The sequence below is a fragment of the Bidens hawaiensis genome, unplaced genomic scaffold, assembly GCF_021521415.1.
Source record: "Bidens hawaiensis isolate Kalapana, Puna unplaced genomic scaffold, B.hawaiensis_p1.1 tig00066121_1, whole genome shotgun sequence".
Taxonomy (NCBI): Eukaryota; Viridiplantae; Streptophyta; class Magnoliopsida; order Asterales; family Asteraceae; genus Bidens; species Bidens hawaiensis.
This window is the reverse complement of record NW_027501770.1, coordinates 1-26,006: the sequence shown is the minus strand read 5'-3', so window position 1 is coordinate 26,006 and position 26,006 is coordinate 1. Positions and strand designations below refer to the sequence as shown.

Genomic DNA, 26,006 nt, shown 5'->3' with positions numbered 1-26,006 from the left:
TGTTTAATTTTAGATATGAACTTCAAAACGTTTAAAGGTGTTCGTTTAAAGGACTGAACGCATAAGTTGAACATTTAATTTTTTATTTTTGCCTTTTTTGACTGAACGTTTAAACTTTTAACCTTAAACGTTTAAATGTTTAACATTTGAATGTTTAAGGGTAGAAATTTGGCTTGAACATTTAAACTTTTTGTTCTGTACTTTTTGTTAGTTTAGAAGTTCTAAACTTTATAAGTTCTGAACTTTTAAACTTTTGAAGTTCAGAACTTCTAAACTTTTTTGAACATATTAGAACGTTTAAAGATGTTCATTTTTTGTCAGAACGTTTAATAATGTTCATTTTTTGTCATAATGTATAAAGGTCTTCAGTTTTGTTCAGAACGTTTAAATCGTAATATTTTGAATCCTAATCAGAGCTCGATTGAGTGCATTATTTATGCAAATTTCATTATCGATTGATGAATCTAAATGCTTCTACACATCAATTCGATTGATTAAATCATCATTTTTTTATCAATTTTGAAGATTTTTTAATGTTCAACGATGTTCGATTTTGATTTGGTTTTTGACTTTAGAGATTTCATACTTTAAGCTGTGATTAGAGTTTAGAAACTGGATGAGATAGAGCGATACGTTTCGAATTTGGATCAGAGTCGATTTGTAATCGATGGAATTTGATCGCGAACTACCGTTGGGTTATTTACGAAACTGTCACCGCGTGTTTTTAATCTAACGCTTTGAAAGGTCGTGCACGTAATATACGATAAGCCATTATTGTCCGTTAATCCCAGATATATTCTTTCCCAAAATAGATATTGATTCATGCCAGAGTTCTAAATCACTTCTAATATTAGAAAAGCATTGACCAGATCTGCATATCCCCACATATATATTCTTTCTAAATATAATAACATTGGCACCTCAAATACAAACTGTTTACGTTCAGTATAAACTATATTATCAATCATGATCAATCAATAACTATAAGTCTATATATTCGCATTACTAAATAAAATTTTACTTAAAATATTTTATAAAAACATACAACCTTGACTATAAATGCACAGCCCTAGACTTGAACTATTGTACTCACATTTTTCATCTCCCAAAATGACACAAAACAAAGATGAACTTGCAATGCTGGTACCACTTGTGACCACCTTTTCATTAGTGATCATGTTGGGTGTTATATGGTACAAACTCACCCTTTCGACCCCCAGGCGATCGTTACCATTACCACCGGGTCCCTATTCGTTACCAGTAGTCGGGTACCTTCCATTTCTTTGACAAGATATACACAACAAGTTCAACACCTTGGCTGACACCTACGGCCCCATCTTCAAGTTTTACGTGGGAAGCAAGCTTCTCGTGGTGGTAAACTCCCCCGAGCTAGCCAAGGAAGTGCTTCATGATGAAGAAGACACTTTTGCTAACCGTGACCAATCCACTGCGGCCACGGTTATGTGCTACGAAGGCCAAAACTTGATCTACGCCGAGGACAACAACGTAAGGCTTAACCTTCTCAAGATCTTTGTTCATGAGATCTTAAGCAACAAGAGTATTAATGCACATAGTTCTCTCCGAAAGGATGAAGTTAGAAAAGCTATGAACAATGTTTATCGTAAGATTGGGACAAATGTTAATGTCAGTGAGATTACTCACTTGATTGTGGCCAATATCATGGCAAGAATGGCTTGGGGCAACACGGTGTATAAAGAGGGTGAATCGGGTGTCATACTTGGAGCCGAGTTTCAGTCGGTGGTGTCGAGGATGTGCAAGGCTTTGGTACAACCGAACTTGTCTGATTACTTCCCTATTCTTGCTTGGTTTGATCTACAAGGTGTTCAGAGGAACATGAAGAAGGAACTTAAGAAGTTGGATCAAATATTTTCAAGAATCATCGAAGATCGAATGAAATCTAACTCCGAGAATGGAGTTAGAGATGAAGGAAAGAAAGACTTTTTACAAATCTTGTTAGATCTTAAGGACAAACAAGATCTTAGCATCACGCAAGTAAAATCACTTATCACGGTACGACTTATATGGTTTTTTATGCAGCGGTAAAATGATAACGAAGATCGAATACGTTGATTCTGTGAATGCCCGTGATGAATTTCTCAAACTCCCAAATCCCACCCAAAGGTCAAGGAAAATGAAAAGAAAAATATTTATTGATAAAATTCAACTGGCTTTTCAAATTACATTAGCAACATATAAATAGACTTTCAAATTCGAAATGGGCCAAAAAAGGGCCATGGGCCAAACACAAACCCAAAAATAAAAATGTAAAAACTGCTGGAAAAACATAAAAAGGCCCATAACATTATTTAGGAGCCGTTTTTGGGCTTCGATTTGACTGGTCGTGGGCTTGAAACGGAGCTTCGTAGGCCAAGTTATGCCCGTTTTCGTGGGCCACCTTTGGAAGCACGATCATATGCCTTCAAATATAACATGACACTCTTCAATACTTGGGCCTCCATCAGTTTTACTTTCTTTCATATACCAACACATAGTTTAAATTCCAATAATATTCCTTAGTGATGCAGACAATTGTTGCAAGTACAACTAACCTTTGTGTACATATCAGGATCTTATGGTTGCTGGAATGGAAACAACGACCACAATCATAGAATGGGCGATGGCGATATTATGAAAAATCATAAAGTAATGAAGAGGGTTCAAAAAGAATTAGCAGAAATTGTTGGTCTAAACAACACGGTTGAAGAATCGCATCTTCCAAAACTACAATACTTTGACGCAACGATTAAGGAAACACACCGGATGACTCCTGCAGCTGCTATCACTATCCCACGAGTGCCTAGCAAGGATTGTGAGGTAGGTGGATACACAATTCCAAAGGGTTGTATCACCTTCCTAAACATTTTATCAATCCATCGGAATCCTCAATACTGGGACAATCCAATGGAGTTTAATCCCGAGAGGTTCATGTCGAATGAGGCACTGACAAACAAATGGGATTACACCGGGAACAATTTGAGGTTCTTCCCGTTTGGATCAGGAAGAGGATCATGTCCAGGTATTGCATTGACCAATAAGTTGCAAATGTATATTTTGGCTTCTCTCTTGCACTCGTTCGACTGGAGTTTGCCCAAGGGTGAAGATCTTGACATGTCTGATACTTTTGGTTTTGCATTTAAGAAAACAAAACCAATCATTGCTATGCCATATCAAAGAATGTCTGATTCTAGCCTCTATATGTAATGTTTCAAGCTAGAATTCTCCATTTGATTAACGATGTTAATCTACAGTTTGTGTTAGTTTGTGGCCTTTAAGGTTAACCATATTGTTTTGTTAATCATTTAAATTTTAAAGAAAAACATACACACACGTGCGCATATATATAACAAGATGATTTTTATGGATTCTGTCTTTGGTTTATATGTAACAAGATGACTTCTTGAGTTTTGAACAACATATTGAGATTGTTAAATTCAGTAAACTATTTTGTATTTAAACCACCCAACTTTCATTTATCTTTCCCTACCGTGGAAAAGTGAAATGCGGATGGGAAATGATTTAGAAATAGTGAATAAAAAACAGGGGAATGGTTTAGAAATAGAGTGAATAAAAAACAGTTAAGAGAAAACAACTAAATTAAAAATAAAAAGTACTTCATAAAGAGGAATCGAACCTGGGTGGGGAAGATCTGCAAGTTGGGGCCTCATACCTAAAAGGATAACTCACTGGGCCAATTTGTAATTTTGTTTCTATTCCACTTATATGATTTAAATATGATTTTTTACAAATATATAAATCTTAAACTTTTTAAAACGGAGGCCTTATTTTTTCGGAGGCCTCAAGCCCTAGCTTCACCCCATATAACTATAGGGCCGGCCCTGAACATGACAATATATATGAAGCGTTACACCGAATTGATTATAATATCGGATGCATACAACATTTCTTTTCTGCAAGTATGAGATTACTCTAACAACTCGATACTGTTAATCTTGTTGGTTTGAACTTTGAAATGGTGGTGTTTTATGTTCTTTCTTTAAACATTACCGTTGTTAGCGGAGGTTTTTAGTGTTACAAGTTCAGTTATACAAGTATTATGGGTAAATGATTCTTGTGGTGTGTTAAATGTTACAAACTCTCTTCTATGTTCACTAACATGGATGTTTACATTGTCTTTTCATAAACAAGTGCGAACCTAGGTAGTTAAAGGCTCAAGGTGCAAAGGTCCGAAAGTCTCCTAGGTGTAACAATTATACGTCTACTATGAACATAAAACATCTCACCTCTAGATAAATGTGGGGATGGACAATTACTTCATGTTTTTTTGTAATATATGTGTGGGTCCCAGTTACTTTGTATATATTTTGATGCTTCTTTCATATTTAATTAATTTATTTTTGTTTTTAATAATAACTAATAATTTTTCTTGTGCGCGATGTGGCGCGTCAGGGCGTGCAAACATCTTTGAAGTTTACTATTAAAAAAAGAGGTGAACACATCTACAATAAAAGTTGACCGGTCACGACTTTGGTATGCACTAAACTGAATCGATGTATATCTGCATGTCATGCATAGTTATAGGTTAAACAAAACATGTGTCAAATCTTCTTCGAGAAGATTTTAAGAGAATCTGGATACAAGTTTGAAATAAAGAGTCGTCTCCAACTGTTAAAATGAAATAACCATTCACACATTAGAGGATATGTTGTGGACATGCGTTCTTGGTAGTTATGATATTGATTTTTATAGAATTCTCATATAACACTAGTTAGTATTCGAGTTGTTAAATGACAACATAATAACATATAATGTGAGAGGAAGTCTTAAGTTATTGAAAAAAGCCCCCGAGAATATCGATCAAGTTTGTTAAATATTAAAATGGCTTAAGTATTGAAAGAAAAATAGTTTATGAATATAACAAAACAGGACATAATAATAGGTATGAATACAACTATGACATGTCAAAACTTGAATCGTATGATTGTTGTTGAACAAAAAATTTGTATTTTTTTTTTTGAATCTACTACTTTATATTTCTCATTAAACTTAAAACAATTACAATAAAATGACAGGCAACGGACAACAAGCTATGCCACAACCCCACTTTTGAATAGCAAAGCCAATGATAACAAGCAACCAACAACACTAGAAGTTTGTTTAATACCCAGCCTTGACATGTCCCTTAAGAAGAGATGAGTGAGAGACAGATTAAGATAATAAAAACTACACATGGTCAAAAGCCTCACCAATAGCAATGGGATGTAAGCAAACTTTGCTTTTATAATGAAGGACGAAAACCCATAGAGATAGAGTAAGGCAAATGTCTCTACCAAATACTTTTTGTCCAGGTTTATTCAATTTGTTGGAAAAAAAAATTGATTATTAAAAAAAATTAGATCAAGTAATAAAACAAAACTTTCCTTCTTTCACAATAAAAAATAGTGTTTGTATCAAGACAGAAGACAATAAAAAGTTGTACCGCCACCACTTTTAAATAGCGAAACCAAATTTATATTCAACTTAAGTATATCACTATATATGCATATATTGATGCATAAAATACCCCGTTCCAGACCTGACCCATAACCGTTTCCTACTCGTACCCGACTCGCGGGTACGGCCTGGTATTAGGTTTCTCCCTAGACCTGTAACTGGAATCAGATCCACCTGGAACCGATTCCACATTTACCCGGTCAAAACTTGACCCTATCTAAAACCTTAAAAATCCCGGTAAACCCGATCAAATACCCGACTATATTAAATATTGTTCCTACTTAGGGGGTGTTTGGGATTCCTTATTTTGTCTCCTTATAACTTTTCATTAAGTTAATAAGTTACAAAAGTGTAACTTATGAAACTTTTTCTCTCACAATATAAGCAATCCCAAACACCTTATTACTTTTTCAAAAGTTTATAAGTTATAAGTTAGTAAAAATAAGCAATCCCAAACACCCCCTTAAGCCAGTTTTAATTTTTTGTTAACCACACACAATTACAATTCCTAAAAAATATCTACTTTGTGCTAGGGATGTGCATGGGATGGTACCGGTACCGACCGGTATCAATCCCGATTTTCCCGATCCCAAAAATTGGAAATTCTTGGTACCGATACCGGTACCGAAATATTCGGTTCGGTACCGGTACCGGGACGGTACCGGGATAGTACCGGTACCGAGGGTAAAAAATCGAGAAATACCGTTACCGTACCGTACCGATCCCGAAACTTAAAACCATGGTACCGATTCGATACCGACGGTACCAAATCGGTACCGATTTTAGGATCAGTACCGGTACGACCGGTACCGGTACCGATTTTACTAATCCCTGGTTTGTGCACCTCTTTATGCATACATAATACATTCATCCCATATGAATACATTGTCACCTGTTTATGACCCACATATAACTCATTTTTGAATTATTATTAACTTTAATAATAATAATAATAATAATAGTAGTAATTTGTACAAAACAAAATAAACCCCACCCAATTTTTTTTTTTTTTTTGATTAAATCCACACTGTCATTTGCTCAACTGAGTCCCATATTATTAAACTCATCAACCCACCGAGTCACCAACTCATTCACCTCAAATCCCAAAATCCCCAAATCAATTTTCCATTTTTACACATATAAAGATCCAAACTTTTTGATCTTAAAATAGTTTTTTTTTTTTTAATTTTGAAAAATTAAAAAGATTATTAATAAATGAGTAGAGAGAGTACATCATCAAGCTCAACAAGCCCAGAAAGAGATTACAGTAATATGGACACACAGATTTTCTTGAATGTGTATGATCTTACACCTGTTAATTCATACAGTATCTGGTTCGGGTTTGGTATCTTTCATTCGGGTATTCAAGGTGAGTAAATCTTTGATTTTGTGATATGGGTTTTGTAGATTGAGTTGAATCTTTGATGGGTTTTTTGTTTGGTTTAGTTTTATGTTTTATTAATAGGGTTTCTTGAGCATTACAGGATTAGTTCTTTATGAGGTTTATTGGTGATCATGAGTTATTATTATTATTATTATTATTATTATTATTATTATTATTATCAAGATTCCAACTTTATAAGTAAAATGATTTGAATCTTTAATGGGTTTTTATTTGATTTAGTTTAATGTTTTGTTATAGGGTTTACAAGATGGGTTCTTTATGAGGTTTATTGGTGATTATGAGTTAATGTTTTATTGTTTTTTTTCAAGATTCCAACTTTGTAAGTGAAAAATGATATGAATCTTTGATGGGTTTTTTTGTTTAATTTAGTTTAATGTTTAGTAATAGAGTTTCTTGAGCCTTACAAGACTTGATGCTTCATTTGTTCTTTTCAAGTTTAAAACTTTATAAGTAAAAAAGTTGAATCTTTAATGGGTTTCTTGTATATGGGTTTTTTGAACCTTAAAAGATGGGTTTTTTATGAGGTTTCTTGGTGATCATGAGCTAATGCTAATAGGTTCTTTTTGATAATCTTTGAAATTTTTATATGGGTTTTGTAGAGTGAGTTGAATCTTTGATGGGTTTTTATTTAATTTAGTTATTATGTTATATTAATAGGGTTTCTTGAGCCTTACAAGACTTGATGTTTCATTTGTTCATTTCAAGTTTAAAACTTTACAAGTAAAAAAGTTGAATCTTTGATGGGTTTTTTTGTTTCATTTAATTTAGTGTTATGCAATAGGGTTCTTGAGCTTTTGAAGATGGGTTCTTTATGAGGTTTATTGGTGATCATGTGTTAATGGTTTATTGGGTTTTTTTTCAAGATTCCAACTTTATAAGTGAAAATGGGTTAAATCTTTAATGGGTCTGTTATTTGATTTATTTTTATGTTTTGTAATAGGGTTTCTTGATCCTTAAAAGATGGGTTCTTTATGAGGTGTATTGGTTGAGTTTTTCAAGATTCCAACTTTATAAGTAAAATGATTTGAATCTGATGGTTTTTTTTTTTTTGTTTTATTTAGTTTAGTGTTTCGTAATAGGGTTTCTTGAGCTTTAAAAGATGGGTTCTTTATGAGGTTTATTGGTGATCATGCGTTAATGTTTTACTGAGTTTTTTTTTCAAGATTTCAACTTTATAAGTAAAATTATTTGAATCTTTAATGGGGCTTTTATTTATCTAACGCTTAATACGGGTTTCGATCAGGGTTATTGAGCTTAGAGGATGTAAATTATTGGTGATAATGACTTAATGTTTCTTTTGTTTTTCAAAATATTAAATTGTCTAGTGCAATGATTAGAGGGTTTTGTTGTTTTGTATTTGGGGTTTTTTTTAGAATCATTTGAAACTTTTAAGGGTCTGTGTTTAATTTGTTTTGTATGATGTTTATTAAAGATCTTGGCTTTCTGTTTCATTCGGTTCTGCAGATTGTATAAGAACAATGCTTTAGGGTTTCGTTTGTTTTGTGGAATCATTTGATACTTTCTTGGTTTTCTTTTTTGTTAACTATATGTTTTTTGAGGTTCTTGAATTGGGGTTTTTTCAAAAATTTCAAATTATACGCGTACAATGAAACTGGTATATTTCGTCTAGATTTTGGTGTTATGAGTTTATTAGAATAACGTAGAGCTCCAATGGGTTTTCGTTAGTGTATTCAAATGCATAAAAACTTCTTAAATCACTCAATTTACTTAAAAAAGATAGATTATCATTATTATTTGCACATCAACAGTTTTATTTTATTTTATTTTTCATTATTGTTATTATTATTTTTTTGGAAAGGCCACATCAACAGTTTTATATATCCAAAGCAATGTTTGTGGGTCCGCTCGACACTAAAAATGACCCGTTTTGATCCGTTACTCGGTCCACTTGTTTCAACTTTGGTTTGGCATAGTAATACAATGTGCACTCAAATCATTGATGTTTGTGTCTCTATGCTGTTAAAAACGAGCGTAATTTATATTACCGTTTTTTAACAAAAAAAACACTAACATGTTTTTTGTGCAGTGTATGGTATGGAATACGGGTTTGGAGCACACGATTTTCCGGTTAGTGGGGTGTTTGAAGTTGAACCGAAAAGTTGCCCGGGTTTTATATACAGATGTTCGATACCGTTAGGGCATGTGACCAAATCGCCTACTGAATTTAGGGAATTTATCGAAACCGTTGCTTCAGAATATCATGGGGACACTTATCACCTAATTTCCAAGAATTGCAACCATTTCACCGATGATATTTGTCAAAGATTAACGGGAAAAGGAATTCCCGGGTGGGTTAACCGGCTTGCAAAACTAGGTGTGTGCCATTTTAATCATTTTTTTATATATGTATATGTATATGATCTGGATTATTTCAGAACTTCCAAATAATATAATTTGAGGGTATTTTTGTCATTTAACATATGTAATTTTATGATGGGATATAATATATAACATATATGTAATTATCAAATTAGATATAATAAATGACAAAACTACCCTCAATGATACTAAAGATATAAAATAAATAAAGTAATTGGTTGTTAAAGAGTTCTTAAATTATTTAGAAGTTCTGAAATGATCCTGATCTTGTATATATATATTTAACATATTGTGTTACCGTTCAATTTTACACCTATCACACACAATCACGCGTATCCTCGTTTTGGCATTTTTACAAGATTTTTTTTACCTTCATTTGAAACGTAAATTGTTAATTTTTATTTAATAATTGATATTCTGTAATATTTTTTTCAGGTGCTCTATGCAGTTGTTTACTTCCCGAAAGTCTCCAAGTGACTACCGTTAAACAGCTCCCGGAGTATCATAATTGCGGTACGCGTACTTTTGCCAAGCTCCTTTGGTTAAAAAATAAAGTAATGCAGTTTGACTTTTGAGTGGTCAAACTGCTTGTATCTCAGTTTCAAGTTATCATAGACGGTTTTGTGGTTAACCTGACATGTTCTTATGTTAGTACGTTCGTTTAACGTAGGTTTCATTTTTAACCTCCGAAAAGTGTTCGAAAATTATATTTTTATCCGAAAGTTGACAATTAGTTTTGTTTAATTTTGACCATTTAAGTCTTGGTCATGAACTTTTGCAAAAAGGGTATGCTTTATGTAACATACCACCTTTTTATATGGTTTTGACAATTTTGCCCCTCACCGACTAAACTCTTTCTTAACCATTTACTTTAGTGAGGGTAAAATTTTCAAATTCGTTATTTTAGTGTTGCGTAAGATAATGTGTTAAAACTCAAATTTTTGGTTTTAACAAATTGCAGAAGAAGACGGGACAGCGTCTGTATCAAGTTCGAACGCTCAAGAACCGTTGGAATATTTTGATGATACCGAACAAGATAAACATCTGCTCTCACCACCTGCCTCGAGTGAAGTGGCTTTCGTTAAAGAGGTCTCTAGATGAAAAAAAAGAAGACGGTTTTGTATGATTAATTTCGTTGATTGCAAGCGATTTCTCTTTGTTTTTGCACTTATGTTTGGAAAGTGAGTTGTAGTTTTATGGGAGGTTTTAAGATTTTGGGAAAGATTGATTGTTTGGAAGTTGTATTATAAAATTTGGTGATGTGCTTTTGGTAAACCAGTCATGAAAAAAAAAGTTGTTTTGAAAGTAAAAACTTTATTTATATTGTTGGGACTATTTTACCCTTGTATTTTTAATTCAAATTATTAATATATACTTGTATATCCTTGAAATAATAACATTTGGTATGTAAACTTATGGGCCAAAAAAGTTAAAAAGTGGAATTTAACTTGAAACAAAAATGGTAGTAATATATTGTACTCATTTATTAAAATTTTATTAAAAAAAGGTTTATTGGATTCTTATAATCTCTACTGAGTGGTATTTACTGATAATAATCCATATTCATTTTATCGTCAGTAATGGTCTCAAATTTAAAAAAGGTGCCCCCCCAATGGTCTGTTGTTAAAAATGACTTACGGCGTTATACTTTTTCCCGAATTTTAAATTAATGTTTTAGGGCTTTTGATCGGAAGAAGAATGCGAGTCGATTGATGTAAAACTTAGCTCGAAACGATGATCCAAACGACTTGATTTTTTCCAAAGGATTCTCTTAAGATCCTTACCCTATATATATATATATAAATTAAGAGTTCTCAATTGATTGTTACCCTATATATATATATATATATATATATATATATATATATATATATATATATATATATATATATATATATATATATATATATATATATATATATAGGATGAGTATCATTACAGAACTGTTAAATTTTTAAGAACTTGAAGGAACCATTGAAAACTAATGTTTTTATAAAAAAATTTTGTATGTTAATGTTATTTGAATGTAGTTTTATCATTTTTTTTATATCTATATGTATGATTACAATTTTGAAAATTAGTTTTTATACATATCTATGTTTTGTTTTACACCTATGTAAATTGTTAGTACATAAATTTTACACATATGTAAACTTGTGATTAATATATGTAATCAAAATTTTTTATATAAAATATGATAAAACTAATCTTAAATAATGTTAACATGTAAAAAAAATTTTAAAAATGTTTTGTTGTTTAGAGTTCCTTAGAGTTCTTAACTTTTTTAAAGTTCTTAAATGATACTAACCCTATATATATATATATATATATATATATATATATATATATATATATATAGGGAAAGATTAACGTACAAATGAAATTAGCGTGCTAAACGTGAGAATCAAATAGAGTAATTATGTATACAAGTAGAGTAATTATAATAGAGTAATTAACCTTCCCCAATATATATATATATAATGAGCAAGCTTAACGTGTAAAACAATGGTAACATATCCTTTTTTATGTAAATATATATGTGAAGAAAGATGGCAGACTCTAATAATATCTGCGAAGCAGGGTGGCAGACCCTAACAATATATGTGAAAAGAGGGTGACAGACCATAATAATATCTGTGAAGGAGGGTGGCAGTCCCTATTAATATCTGTGAGGTTATAGGAAGAAATGCTCTTTAAAACGTATAAGTATATATGTAAAGTAAGATTAAAATATGAAAGAAAGTGTCGAAGCATGAAATGAATCTGACCTGATCCATGACGATGTTTCCACGGATTTCGAGATGAACGAACCACGCCTTTATCTTCTTCTCCGGTTGCTTGAGATCTGCAATGGCTTTTCGGGGGTGTGGAGGTGACTGCTAAGAAATCCTGAGGATCTCTTGTTTACAGACACAAAAATAGGGTGGTGGCTCTTATTGAGCATGACCCCTTAACAAGGAGGTGGAGACCTCCTTATATAGAGAGCCTCATGGCCACCATCATGGTACCCTAATGGGCCTAGCCCAGTTAGGGTTACCTCCACAAAACCCCCTCAGCCCAATAACATTGTATTAGTCCATATAATAAAATAAGCCAAACATAATAAATTTAGGGTCGTAAAACCGGGTTTAGTACCATACCCCTACAAGCCCCCCAAGTCCAGTGTTGCTCCTAGGCGCGCAAGCGTTTAGGTGGAGCGCTGGACTTTATGAGGTGTGTTAGGACATGAGGCGGTTCTTTCCCTTTTCTTCGGCCTTATCTTTATTGTCTTTGAGTTTTGGGAGGTTTTCCTCATGATGGTGACATGTTGTGGTCCTTATGATAATGATGGTGCACTAGCATGAATAAGATATAGCACGCCGAATAATAAAAGCCTGCGCGCGAGGCGACTTACGAGCTATGAGAATAATAAAGCTCGTGCGTGAGGCGACTTATGAGCTATGAGAATAATAAAGCTTGCGCGCGAGGCGACTTACGAGCTGTAAAAATAATGAAGCTTGCGCGCGAGGCGACCTACGAGCTATAGAATAATAAAGCTTGCGCGCGGGGCGACTTACGAGCTATAGAATAATAAAGCCTGCGCGCGGGGCGACTTACGAGCTATAGAATAATAAAGCCTGCGCGCGAGGCGACTTACGAGCTATAGAATAATAAAGCCTGCGCGCGAGGCGACTTACGAGCTATAGAATAATAAAGCCTGCGCGCGAGGCGACTTACGGGTCTGTGAGAATAATAAAGCCTGCGCGCGAGGCGACTTACGAGCTATGAGAATAATAAAGCCTGCGCGCGGGGCGACTTACGAGCTGTAAAAATAATGAAGCTTGAGCACGAGGCGACTTACGAGCTATAGAATAATAAAGCCTGCGCGCGAGGCGACTTACGGGTCTGTGAGAATAATAAAGCCTGCGCGCGAGGCGACTTACGAGCTATGAGAATAATAAAGCCTGCGCGCAGGGGCGACTTACGAGCTGTAAAAATAATGAAGCTTGCGCGCGAGGCGACTTACGAGCTATAGAATAATAAAGCTTGCGCGCGAGGCGACTTACGGGTCTGTGAGAATAATAAAGCCTGCGCGCGAGGCGACTTACGAGCTATGAGAATAATAAAGCCTGCGCGCGGGTGACTTACGAGCTGTAAAAATAATGAAGCTTGCGCGCGAGGCGACTTACGAGCTATAGAATAATAAAGCTTGCGCGCGGGGCGACTTAGGGGTCTGTGAGAATAATAAAGCTTGCGCGCGAGGCGACTTACGAGCTATGAGAATAATAAAGCGCGCGAGGCGACTTACGAGCTATAGAATAATAAAGCTTGCGCGCGGGGCGACTTACGAGCTGTAAAAATAATGAAGCTTGGCCCTAGGCGACTTACGAGCTATAGAATAATAAAGCTTGCGCGCGGGGCGACTTACGAGTTGTGAAAATAATGAAGCTTGCGCGCGAGGCGACTTACGAGCTATAGAATAATAAAGCTTGCGCGCGGGGCGACTTACGAGCTGTAAAAATAATGAAGCTTGCGCGCGAGGCGACTTACGAGCTATAATATGATGATAATGACTGGCCCACAAGGGCCTCTCCTGCGCAGGATGACTATCCCGGCTTGTCTTCAAAATAATAATGAAGGCACAAAATGGCCAGATAATAATAATGATGTCATAGGTGCTTGTGCGGCTCGTAGTCAAACCTTTAAGCTTGGCGCGTGGCCTATGGGTTTATGAGGATTCCCAACCTTTAAGTTTGGCATGTAGCCATGTGGGATATTATGAGGATTCCCAACCTTTAAGTATGGCGCGTAGCCATGTGGGATATTATGAGGATTCCCAACCTTTAAGTATGGCGCGTAGCCATATGGGATATTATGAGGATTCCCAACCTTTAAGTATGGCGCGTAGCCATATGGGATATTATGAGGATTCCCAACCTTTAAGTATGGCGCGTAGCCATATGGGATATTATGAGGATTCCCAACCTTTAAGTATGGCGCGTAGCCATATGAGCACAATCATGGTTGTTCTTATCCTGATCTGGATTAGACTGTTCTTCATTTGTTGTGTCGCTTACGCGCGGCCTGCGCAAGGTCTCCTTTATTCTCACGCGCAGATGTGGTGCGTGAGCGTGCATTGATGCGTGAGCATCTGATATGCATGAGCATATGTGATACGCGAGAGCATGCGTAATGCGTGAGCATATGTGATGCGTGAGCATGTGTGGTATGCGTGAGCATGCGTAATGCGTGAGCATATGTGATACGCGAGAGCATGCGTAATGCGTGAGCATATGTGATGCGTGAGCACACGTGGTATGCGTGAGCATGCGCAATGCGTGGAGTAATCGCCAGGATCGCGCACAGCGACCCGCTGTGGCGTGAAGTAATCGCCGGGAGCGCGCACGCGACCCACTGTGGCGTAGAGTCATCGCCGGGAGCGCGCATGCGACCCGCTGTGGCGTAGAGTAATCGCCGGGAGCGCGCATGCGGCCCGCTGTGGCGCGCATGATCTAGAGATTTTGAGTATCCACATCAGGTAGGTTTTATGTAAAACCAAAAGATCTGATAGGATTTATAGATCCATGAATATGAAGTGTGACTGTTGTTCAAACGAACCCAGATCTGAAAAAATCGTAACTAGATTTGGTATATTTCACTTAGAAAAAACACAGATCTAAGGGCTTTCCCCAAAAGTTCGGTGGTATTTCTTCCTGTGTATTTCCAGATCCGGAAGTATTTTTTAGATCTAAGGATTTTTGGATTTCCATAGAACATATCTGAAAGAAGAAACCGTAGACCCGAGATATTGATGAACAGATCGGAGGGCCGAGATGAGAAGCGAAGTGTGGTTCATTGCCGTCCCACGGATGGCGCCAATGTCGAAGCATGAAATGAATCTGACCTGATCCATGACGATGTTTCCACGGATTTCGAGATGAACGAACCACGCCTTTATCTTCTTCTCCGGTTGCTTGAGATCTGCAATGGCTTTTCGGGGGTGTGGAGGTGACTGCTAAGAAATCCTGAGGATCTCTTGTTTACAGACACAAAAATAGGGTGGTGGCTCTTATTGAGCATGACCCCTTAACAAGAAGGTGGAGACCTCCTTATATAGAGAGCCTCATGGCCACCATCATGGTACCCTAATGGGCCTAGCCCAGTTAGGGTTACCTCCACAAAACCCCCTCAGCCCAATAACATTGTATTAGTCCATATAATAAAATAAGCCAAACATAATAAATTTAGGGTCGTAAAACCGGGTTTAGTATCATACCCCTACAGAAAGGAAGAATGAAAGTAAGAATGAAGGTATATACTTATGTATGTACAAAAGAAAGATGAACATGTTAAGTAAGTAACATGTATCTTCGGATACGTACAAGTATGTGAAGGTATTGTATATTGCCTGATTAACTAGAACTTACTCAGCGTAGCTGACTTTTAGTATGCACGTAGGTGAGTAGGATGAGACAGCTGACATAAGGAGGGTCACATGGTAGAAGAATAAAGAAGTTGGCATCTGCAGACTCAATTTTTAATGTTTGAACTTAAAAACATGTTTTATATTGTTTAGATTTTAAGGCATATGTAATGAATGGTTGACATTTAATTATTCCTCGTGGGATCTGGCACCACCGGTCCGGCCCTGGCTGACGCTAGACCCCTAAGTTTTTTCCTTTGAAACTTTTAAAACTAAAACAGTTGGTCAACTATATTAAAATCAATAACTGTTTTTTTAATATTTATTTGCTTATGAACTATAAAAATCTGAAAAAAAAAACACAACTATTATGTATAAATATCTGTTCAAATTCAATGACAAGCAATTTTCTAATTTTTCAAACATTATGGTTCAAACCACTACCAACATAAAAATTTCAAGTTCAATGCAACATTCAATGATAATGATTTTAACATGTCACACACAATTACAATTACAGTACGCGTACACCAACGCAAATGATACAATAATTCATAAAACCCGAATCATTGAATACCTTTTAATACACAGATGCAATATGCAAAGATCTGCGATACGCAATTTCCATAGTACCATTCAGAAACCTCATATTTCACATCACAAAATATTATTTGGTAGATTTTTCCATATCATTCATTGCCGTTTGTTTCGGTTTTGATAAAGTTATGGCTCGTCCTTCAGCTCTAATTTTGAAGTTAGCCATGAGCAAACGTCATCCATTTCTGCGGGTATTGTGTAATGACCGAGCCTGCATTTTGGTTAAAAATATACATATGTTAGTGTTTACTCTTCCCGTAATCAATAATAATTCAGGATGATCTAAGAATGCATACGAGTCGTAAGTTTTGAAGGTCAAGTTTTGAAAGCCGGTTGAAGTTAGTTTCTCAACTGACTTGTCACCATAGCGGAAGAGAACCACATCATCAACTGATAATATTGCAAAATGATATTATTATTGGAATATTTAAACTTGTAAACATGTTTGACACAATAATATTATTAGTCAAATGCCTTAAATACTCTCTAAAAGATGAACAAACAAGGAAATCCTGATAAACTTTAACAAGGATATTCACCCAAAAAAAAAAAATTATTTACCAAAATGAAATATAAGGTATAAAAAACACAATTTATTTTTCAAAAATAAATGATAAAATAGTTAGCGGTACCTTTTCCATGACAAAGCAAAATAGGCAAGGATGATGCTCGAGCTGCAGCTTCATCACCTTCAACCTTGTTGGTTAGATCCCTAACAAACAAAACCGATTATTATTATTATTATTATTTTAGTATAATTATTTAAAATATTATTACTAATATTATCATGAAGTTTGTCATGAACTTATGATACACCTCGGGTTAGGCTAACCATAGGTAGCAAAAAGGATCTGCGAACAGGCATATCATAATGGGTCAAATCAGGGTTCAGGTTGAAGCATGTCAATTTTTACTACACCTCGGATTAGGCTGACCCACAAATATAATGCTGTTCTGATAATAATCTATATTAATAAATAAAAAGATTTAGAAGGTTGTGTGCATTAAAAAGAGATTTTTGGTGACTTTCAACCTATTTGACCAAACCTTTTGGTTTTGCCCACTCATCCTATTTGAAAGAACATACGACCCGAATCGATGCATTTATATATAAAAAGGTTGAAATTGTGAGTATATTTTTGCAAAAAAGAAAATCTAAGTACTTTGCACACGGAAGCCAGCCACTAAGACCAACAACTCCATCCAAACGGGCCGAAAAAGAATCCCCATTCCCAAGTTTTCCATTGGCAAAGCAAACTGCACAGTACATAGCAAGCGCTGAACCCATACTGAACCCTCCCACACCAAGTTTGACTGCAAAATAGTCAAAACGATTATATTAGCATAAAAATCATGCAATTAACATAGAGTGTTCCCTAAACGGGTTGGGCCTGGGTTATCAGATTCATATATCCTAAGCCTATTCCTGTTTTTAAACTGGTTAGCTGTGACTCGTTTAGCCCCAACTCTAATCCGTTTATTTCATGTCGGGTGGGTCAAGAATTGGTGCCCCTAATTCTTATAGAGTTGGCAATGTTGGCACATTTACTTACGAATGGGTGTCAATTCATTTTAAGTTTTATCACTAACGAGTCATAAGTAGAAAAAAGACTAAAAAGAAAACGAGTCAAACTGATCAAAAGTCAACCAAAGTGCTTTTCTGAATCATGGAACTACCTAAATCAGTATATTCAAAAACTTACAATACTATTGAAATAATACAATGTTTGTAGTCATATGTGACACAATACCTATTTAGCGCGTTCAGGTCAACAAACCCTAACCTGAGCCGCTTCAACACGTTAAAAACAAAACTTACCATCTGCAGGCTCGGCTGAGAGTAGACTCAGAACATGTGCAGTTGAAGCATCAAGTCCCTCGACATCTTGTAATGCATCTTCAGACAGATCGCTCACATCAAACCCTAGCATCCACAACACCAACTTTTTCTTAATTATTTCATACATGTTATTCCTGATTAATTTACTTTTTAATGATTACTTGCAAAAAGTAAGAGAATTCAGATCCGTAAAATCCTTTCTTTATACTAATCAGGATAGTGTATGTGCATGCCACCGAAGTATTCAGATTTTTTCATGAAACTCACCTATATATTATAAGTTTATATCTACTTTAGAGGCTACCCAAGTATTTATCTTGTTTAGGCCTGTAAACGAACCTATCATTCATTAATCATTCGACGGGAATTCTTATATGTTCGTTTAATTAATAAACGAATGAACAAACATGAAAACATGTCTCGTTCATTCATTTATGTTTGTGAACGTTCTTTTATATTCATTCATTTACATTCGTTCGCTTCAATTCATTTATGTTCATTACTTTGCGTTTGTTTTAACTAAGTTTGTTCGTTTATGTATTCATTATTTTAGGCCCGCTACAATTACCTCTAGTTTAATAACCTTTTAGGCGCAACACATTGTTCAAATTTATTTTAAATCGTTTTAGCTCAGCTACTTTAATTCATCTATGTTCAGTTATGTTCATCCATTTACGTCCGTGACGGCGTGAAGCATTCATTTATATTGTTAAGGAACAAACATTAACAAACACGAACACATTAATTTTCTTAACAAACACAAACAAGAAAACCCTGTTCATTTAGTTGTTTGTGTTTGATCATTTTTTCGGTTAAAGTTAAACACAAGAACACAAACAACGAAACACTCTGGGAATTTTATTAAAAAAAAACGGTTTTAACCTATAACATGTTATCATTTCTTCAAAGATAATTGTCTTTTCAAGACTTTTAACAGAAACTTTGTCATCAGACATGCTATCCCTTTACTTTTAAGGTTGTAATAAACTAATAATGCATTTGAAAGAGCATTAAAAACATACATGCATTTGAAGGAAAGCCACCAAATAATGTCAAGGGTTGAGAAGGAGAAGTAGGGCATATCCATTTGATCTGCATTGCATTCAGTTAAATACATATTAGCAAATTTGTTATACAAACGTAGCATTGTTGTATAACTTTTAAGTGAATTGCATTGAGAAAACTTATGCTCACATTTGGAAGAGGAAGTGTCTCCAAAAGCTGGGCCCAGCTGCCAGGAAACAGAAAATGGATTTCAGTTATTACTCACTAAATGGATACCAAAAACGTTAAATATAAAAAAAAAGCATAAGTAATTAAAGAAAATTAAAGGTAAACGCAAATTTTGTGTATAGTTTACTTTTTATGATATCCGTAATATAATTTAACACGATTTAGGGCCTTCAAGTTAAAAGTTAAAACTAATTCTACAGATTATTCACAGTTAATGATCTCAAAACAGATAAATGGTGCATTGGCTTGCTGCAATTAATGAACTAGAACCTTCAAATTAACTATTTGTAGGGGGTGTAAATGAGCCAAGCTGAGCCCGAGTTATACGTGCAGATTAGGAAGATAGAATCGATAGAGAGAACGTAAAGAAGATGGATTACTCCAAACAAAAATATAGCTAACTTCTCATTAGTGTTCGTGGTGTCTAAGTACACGGTTACAGAGTTTGTTAAACATATATACACCTAGACCATATACTAATACTAATTACAACTCTAGTCCTAACACTGTTATGACCATAAGGCTCGAGCTTGGACTGTTAAACTTACAGAGAGCTTAAGCTGGGGCTCGGCTTGTTTCAAGCGCTATTTCAAAAGCTTGAGCTCGACTTGTGAGTGGTTTCTTAAGCTCGATCTCAGCTCGTTCATTATTCATTAATTAATTAATATATATTCACAATTACTTTTACATATATTTTAATTATAATTTTTATATATAAGTATATAACATACTATATATTGTTTAGTGATATTTTATCATATTTATATATGTAATAATAACTATTATTATATAAATATATACAAATATATTAATTAAAAATCATATAAATAACAACAGTCTTGTTTAGGCTCGTGAGCCAGCTCTAGCTCGCTAACTGAGGCTCAGGCCTGGGCTCGTTTATTAAACAAGCTTATGTATAGTAATTATTATTATATAAATATATACAAATATATTAATTAAAAATCATATAAATAACAACAGTCTTGTTTAGGCTCGTGAGCCAGCTCTAGCTCGCTAACTGAGGCTCAGGCTTGGGCTCGTTTATTAAACAAGCTTATGTATAGGCTCAAGCTCGTTTATTAAACAAGATAACTTTGTTGGGCGATGTGGTATCCCCGGACCTACATTTAGACAACTGCATATTAAAGGAGTTAGGGAGGTTATTTTAGCCGGCCCTAACCCTATTGGGCCCAATTGGGTTCTAGCTTGTTTAGCAACGGAGTAGCCCTAATATGCGGTCTATAAATAGTCTCTTGTACTTGTTATTATAAATCACCAAAATAATACAAACCTAATTACCCCGTGGACGTAGGTTGTACACCGCAACCGAACCACGTAAAATTCTCGTGTTCTTTATCGCTTTGATTTCTTGTTCGTGTGTGCCTATTGTTCCTAACAACTGGTATCAGAGCAAGGATCACACTATAAACCCCAGCCGCCAGTCGCCACCAAACCCTAATCAGAAACCCTAGCCGCCGCTACAGTACCGCCGCCGCTACAGTGTTTCCGGCGTGTGAACAGTGCGCGCTACAGTACAATCTGTCTTTTGACCAGAAGAGGTCAAACAGTTCTGATCAGTATTGCAGGTTGCTTCCGTTAGAAACTCGGTAAAGATAATGACTGAGGACGGTAAGATCAGAATCGAGAAGTTTGATGGGCAGGATTTTGGATGGTGGAAGATGCAAGTCGAGGACTTGTTATGCCAGAAAGATTTGCTTCCATGTTTGAGAGGTCAAAAAACCGAGAATATGAAGGATGAAGAATGGGCCGATCTAGACAGGAAAGCCCTAGCAGTCATCAGATGCACGTTGGCTAAGAACGTTGCTTTCAATATAGTGAATGAGACCACTGCTAAGGGTTTGATGACCGCGTTGTCAAACATGTACGAGAAACCTTCCGCGTCTAATAAGGTATTCTTAATTAGACAATTGGTGAATACGCGTATGCGGGAAGGTGCGTCTGTTACCTCTCATATAAATGAGTTCAATTCTATCATATCCCGGTTATTATCTGTTGATATTAAATTTGATGATGAAGTGCAAGCTTTGCTATTATTGTCTTCGTTACCTGAAAGTTGGTCAGGAACAGTCACTGCCGTTAGTGGTTCAGCCGGAACCACCAAACTCACGTTCGAGGGTATTCGTGACTTGATCCTAGGAGAGGATATCAGGAGAAAGAATGCAGGTGAATCATCCAGTACTTTGCTAAGTACTGAGGGAAGAGGTAGAAAGAAAGATAAGAGGGTAAGTAACAGGGGAAGATCAAAATCAAGAGACAAAAAGGGGAGTTCAAAAACAAGAAACGACATAAAGTGTTGGAACTGTAATGAGAATGGTCATTTCAGAAGTCAATGTACAGAACCACCCAGAGACAAGAAAGAAGTGAATGTTGCCTCCTCAACAGCATCAGATTCCGATGATGCATTGATCTGCTGTATTGAGGATATAGTCGAGTCCTGGATTATGGACTCAGGTGCGTCGTTTCATGCTATCTCAAGCTCGAGAAAGATGAAGAATTTCAGACGGGGCAATTTTGGTACTGTAAGTCTTGCTAATAACCAAATCTTGGAAATTACTGGGTTGGGAGATATTGACTTGAAAACAAGTTTTGGAACAATTTGGACATTGAAAGATGTCAGGGTAATTCCAAAATTGAAAAAAATGTTAATTTCCATTGGGCAATTAGACGACCAGGGTTATGATGTAACATTCGGGGGAGGACAATGGAAGGTCGTCAAGGGTAGCATGGTAATTGCCAAGGGAAAGAAACGGGGTACTTTGTATATGGTTGAGGTTTCTGCAGGTAGTGCTAATGCAGTAACGAGTGGACCGAGTCTATCAAAGTTGTGGCATCAACGACTCGGCCACATGAGTGAGAAGGGCATGAAGATGCTTGTCGCCAGAGGAAAGCTTCCAGATCTTAAAAGGGTTGAATCTGAATTCTGTGAACCATGTGTTTTTGGAAAAAAGAAGAGGGTATCTTTTGTGAAGACAGGGAAAGCACCTAAAGCTCAGAAATTAGAGCTTATCCATTCAGATGTTTTCGGACCAACACGTGTTGAATCCTTGGGAGGCTCGAGATTCTATGTGACTTTCATAGACGACGCCACACGCAAGGTATGGGTTTACTTTCTTAAAAATAAATTTGAAGTATTTGATGTTTTTAAGAAATGGAAAACTGCTGTTGAACTTGAATCTGATCTGAAGGTAAAGTGCTTGAAGTCAGACAATGGAGGGGAGTACATTAGCTCAGAGTTCACTAGCTTTTGTGCTGAGCATGGCATTCGGATGATAAATACAGTTCCAGGTACTCCTCAGCAAAATGGAGTCGCAGAAAGGATGAATAGAACGTTAAATGAAAGAGCCAGAAGTATGAGGATAAATGCAGGGCTCCCTAAAATGTTCTGGGCAGACGCTGTTAAAACTGCTGCCTATCTTATCAACCGAGGTCTATCAGTTCCGTTGGGTTACAAAACACCTCAAGAAGAATGGAAGGGGAAAGCGGTTAATTATGAGCACTTAAAGGTTTTTGGGTGCAGTGCATATGACCTAGATCCGAATGCTGACAAGATAGATTCAAAAGCCAAGAAGTATGTTTTCATTGGTTACGGGTCAGACAAGATGGGCTACAAGCTTTGGGACTCGAAAAGCAGAAAAGTAGTCCGCAGCAAACATGCTACATTTAATGAGGCTGAGTTGTACAAAGATGTGATAAATCCAAACTCTAGGGTTCAGAAGCAACAGGTTGAATTCAAAATTGAAAACCAGAGATCTGAACCGATCCCCGAACCGGTTCAGGAACCCGCTACAGAAACTGAAGTCGACACAGTTCCTGAGTTTGAAGCTGGTGGAAATAATGAGTCAGAAGAAACTTCTGACAGTGGGAGTTCAGAGTCTGAAGACGAGGAGATCCCACAACAGCCTGACCAGACTGAAAATTGGGTCAGGAGATCCACCAGAGTTACTAAACAGCCAGAAAGGTATAGTCCCGGTCATTCCAATCCTTCAGTTAACTATATTCTTTTGACAGAAAAAGGTGAACCCGAAAGCTACTCTGAAGCAGTCAAGATGAAGGATTCTCGCCGGTGGGAGAATGCTATGAAGGATGAAATGAGCTCTCTAGAAAAGAACAAGACATGGGACTTAGTCAAGCTTCGCAGGATAAGAGAGCGTTGCAAAATAAATGGGTCTTCAGGGTCAAAGAAGAACATGATGGGTCTAAACGATATAAAGCCATTTAGTGGTCAAGGGTTTTCAACAAAAGAGAGGAGTTGATTATGATGAAATCTTCTCTCCCGTGGTGAAAATGACTACCATCAGACTTGTTTTAAGTCTTGTAGCAGCAGAAGATTTACATCTAGAGCAACTAGATGTGAAAACGGCATTCCTACACGGTGATCTTGAAGAAGACATTTATATGATGCAACCTGAAGGGTTTCGGGTTGTGGGGAAAGAAAATTGGGTCTGCAAACTAAAGAAGAGCTTGTATGGTCTGAAACAGGCGCCTAGACAGTGGTACATGAAGTTTGATAATTTCATGGAGAGGTCGGGGTTTAAAAGATGCCAGATGGATCATTGTTGTTATCTGAAGAAATTCAACAACTCTTATATCATATTACTGTTGTATGTTGATGATATGTTGATTGCAGGATCTGATATGAAGGAAATAAGCAAGTTGAAGAAACAGATGTCCCAAGAGTTTGAAATGAAAGACTTGGGTGCAGCAAAACAGATACTGGGAATGAACATCACTAGAAACAAGAAGGCAGGTACTCTAACACTATCCCAGGAAAAATACATAGGGAAAGTGTTAGAAAGGTTCAAGATGAATGATGAAAGAACCAAGCCTAGGAATACTCCATTGGGAAGTCATTTGAAGCTCACCAAAGATCAGTCTCCTAAAACTGAAGAAGAAAGATCGAAGATGACCAAAGTCCCATATGCATCAGCAGTCGGGAGTCTAATGTATGCAATGGTTTGCACTCGACCAGATGTTGCTCATGCCGTTGGGGTTGTTAGTCGGTTTATGTCAGATCCAGGAGAAAAACATTGGGAGGCTGTCAAATGGATACTTAGATACTTGAAGGGTACTCAGAAGATGGGGTTATGTTTCAGAAAAAAGGATGCCATACTCAGAGGTTACACAGATGCTGATCTGGGTGGTTGTAAAGGGACGTTCAAGAGCACTACCCGGGTATGTTTTCACAGTGGGAGGGACAGCAGTTAGCTGGATGTCTAGACTTCAGAAAAGTGTGGCTCTGTCAACTACAGAAGCAGAATACATGGCTGTTGCAGAGGCCAGCAAAGAACTAGTTTGGTTGAAGACTTTTCTTGAAGAATTAGGAAAACAACAACCCGACTACTCATTGTACTGTGACAATGAGAGTGCAGTTAAACTTGCAAAGAATCCAGTGTATCACGGAAAGACAAAGCATATAGGGATGAGATATCACTTCGTGAGGGGGTTGATCAGTGAAGGAACAATCAGTCTGAAGAACATCCCAGGTGCTAAAAATCCAGCTGATATGTTTACCAAGTGTGTGGTGCTGGATAAGCTGAAGTTTTGCATAGCTTCAGCTGGTCTCCAGGAATAATGTTGAGGAGACAAGGGTAATTAGGATGGTTTGAAGATCAGGAGGGATTTTCATTTACAGAAGTACAGAAGAGATGGTGCATTTCTAGGTCCGAAGACACCAAGTGGGAGATTGTTGGGCGATGTGGTATCCCCGGACCCACATTTAGACAACTGCATATTAAAGGAGTTAGGGAGGTTATTTTAGCCGGCCCTAACCCTATTGGGCCCAATTGGGTTCTAGCTTGTTTAGCAAGGGAGTAGCCCTAATATGCGGTCTATAAATAGTCTCTTGTACTTGTTATTATAAATCACCAAAATAATACAAACCTAATTACCCCGTGGACGTAGGTTGTACACCGCAACCGAACCACGTAAAATTCTCGTGTTCTTTATCGCTTTGATTTCTTGTTCGTGTGTGCCTATTGTTCCTAACAAACTTTTAGGCTCGGGATCGAGCTTGTTTAAGTTCAGCTCCATTCGAGCTTGTAGCAAGCCGATCTCAAGTAGATCACAATCAGCTTGGCTCGCTTACACCCCTTATTATCAGTGAAGTCCTCTTTTGAATAGAATTTTACTCACATTTAATACCAAAAGCCAATACTCTTATGAATTAGGTGCATTTTAAAAGTTGAAAGTACAGAGAAAGCATAAGGGAATCAGGATGAAGAACATTTTCAAAAGTCTACTTTTGTTAAATGCAGTAACAATGACAATAATCTACTGTTTAAAATTTAAATCCAACTATCCACATAGGATTACCTTGAGCCATTGTCACCAAGACCATGCAACCACACAATGGTTGCCAGGTGTTTGCCTTTAGGTTTTACCACATGAGTTTTTCCAAACTCCAGTGCCCTTCTTCCAGTTCTACCATCTATGATAGAAAGATCCAATATTAAGTAAGAAGAAAATGGTATGAAAAAAAGAACCAAACATACTAAGGAGAGTTTGGGATTGCTTATGTAAACAATGCACTTGTTTGGATTAATTAATATCTAGTTTACAACATATTGGTGTCTTCTATTCATATTTACTGCAGCAAACGTGCAACATCCCAAATTTTCAATGTATTATCTTGACAGTGTTTTATTTAAGTTCTATTTTTATGTTGTGAATGATGGACCGAAGCATCACTAGATGTC

At 36.4% G+C, this 26,006-nt stretch overlaps 2 protein-coding genes and 1 pseudogene across 2 annotated transcripts; 2 read left to right on the top strand and 1 right to left on the bottom strand.

Moving 5' to 3' along the window:
- The first annotated feature begins 1,110 nt into the window (after positions 1-1,110).
- On the top strand, positions 1,111-3,274 carry LOC143604662 (cytochrome P450 76C1-like; annotated as a pseudogene).
- Positions 3,275-6,611: 3,337 nt separating this feature from the next.
- Positions 6,612-10,386, top strand: LOC143604658 (deSI-like protein At4g17486). The gene is made up of 4 exons (XM_077081068.1): positions 6,612-6,841; positions 8,925-9,212; positions 9,653-9,730; positions 10,179-10,386. The coding sequence occupies exons 1-4, from the start codon at positions 6,688-6,690 to the stop codon at positions 10,316-10,318; spliced, it is 660 nt and encodes a 219-aa protein (XP_076937183.1). The 5' UTR covers positions 6,612-6,687; the 3' UTR covers positions 10,319-10,386.
- A 5,766-nt stretch (positions 10,387-16,152) lies between these two features.
- Positions 16,153-25,859, bottom strand: LOC143604663 (uncharacterized; the record flags this gene model as incomplete). The annotated part of the gene is made up of 8 exons (XM_077081070.1): positions 16,153-16,428; positions 16,514-16,607; positions 16,850-16,929; positions 17,381-17,531; positions 18,037-18,141; positions 19,080-19,149; positions 19,252-19,288; positions 25,624-25,859. Coding segments are annotated over 8 exons (858 nt in total), but the record flags the coding sequence as incomplete, so codon positions are not given.
- Between the last annotated feature and the right edge of the window lie 147 nt (positions 25,860-26,006).

Coding starts and splice junctions, on each gene's coding strand:
- LOC143604658 (XM_077081068.1), top strand. CDS start 6,688: ATGAGTAGAGAGAGTACATCATCAAGCTCAACAAGCCCAGAAAGAGAT. Junction 9,213..9,652: donor TAACCGGCTTGCAAAACTAG/GTGTGTGCCATT, acceptor TATTTTTTTCAG/GTGCTCTATGCAGTTGTTTA. Junction 9,731..10,178: donor CCCGGAGTATCATAATTGCG/GTACGCGTACTT, acceptor AACAAATTGCAG/AAGAAGACGGGACAGCGTCT.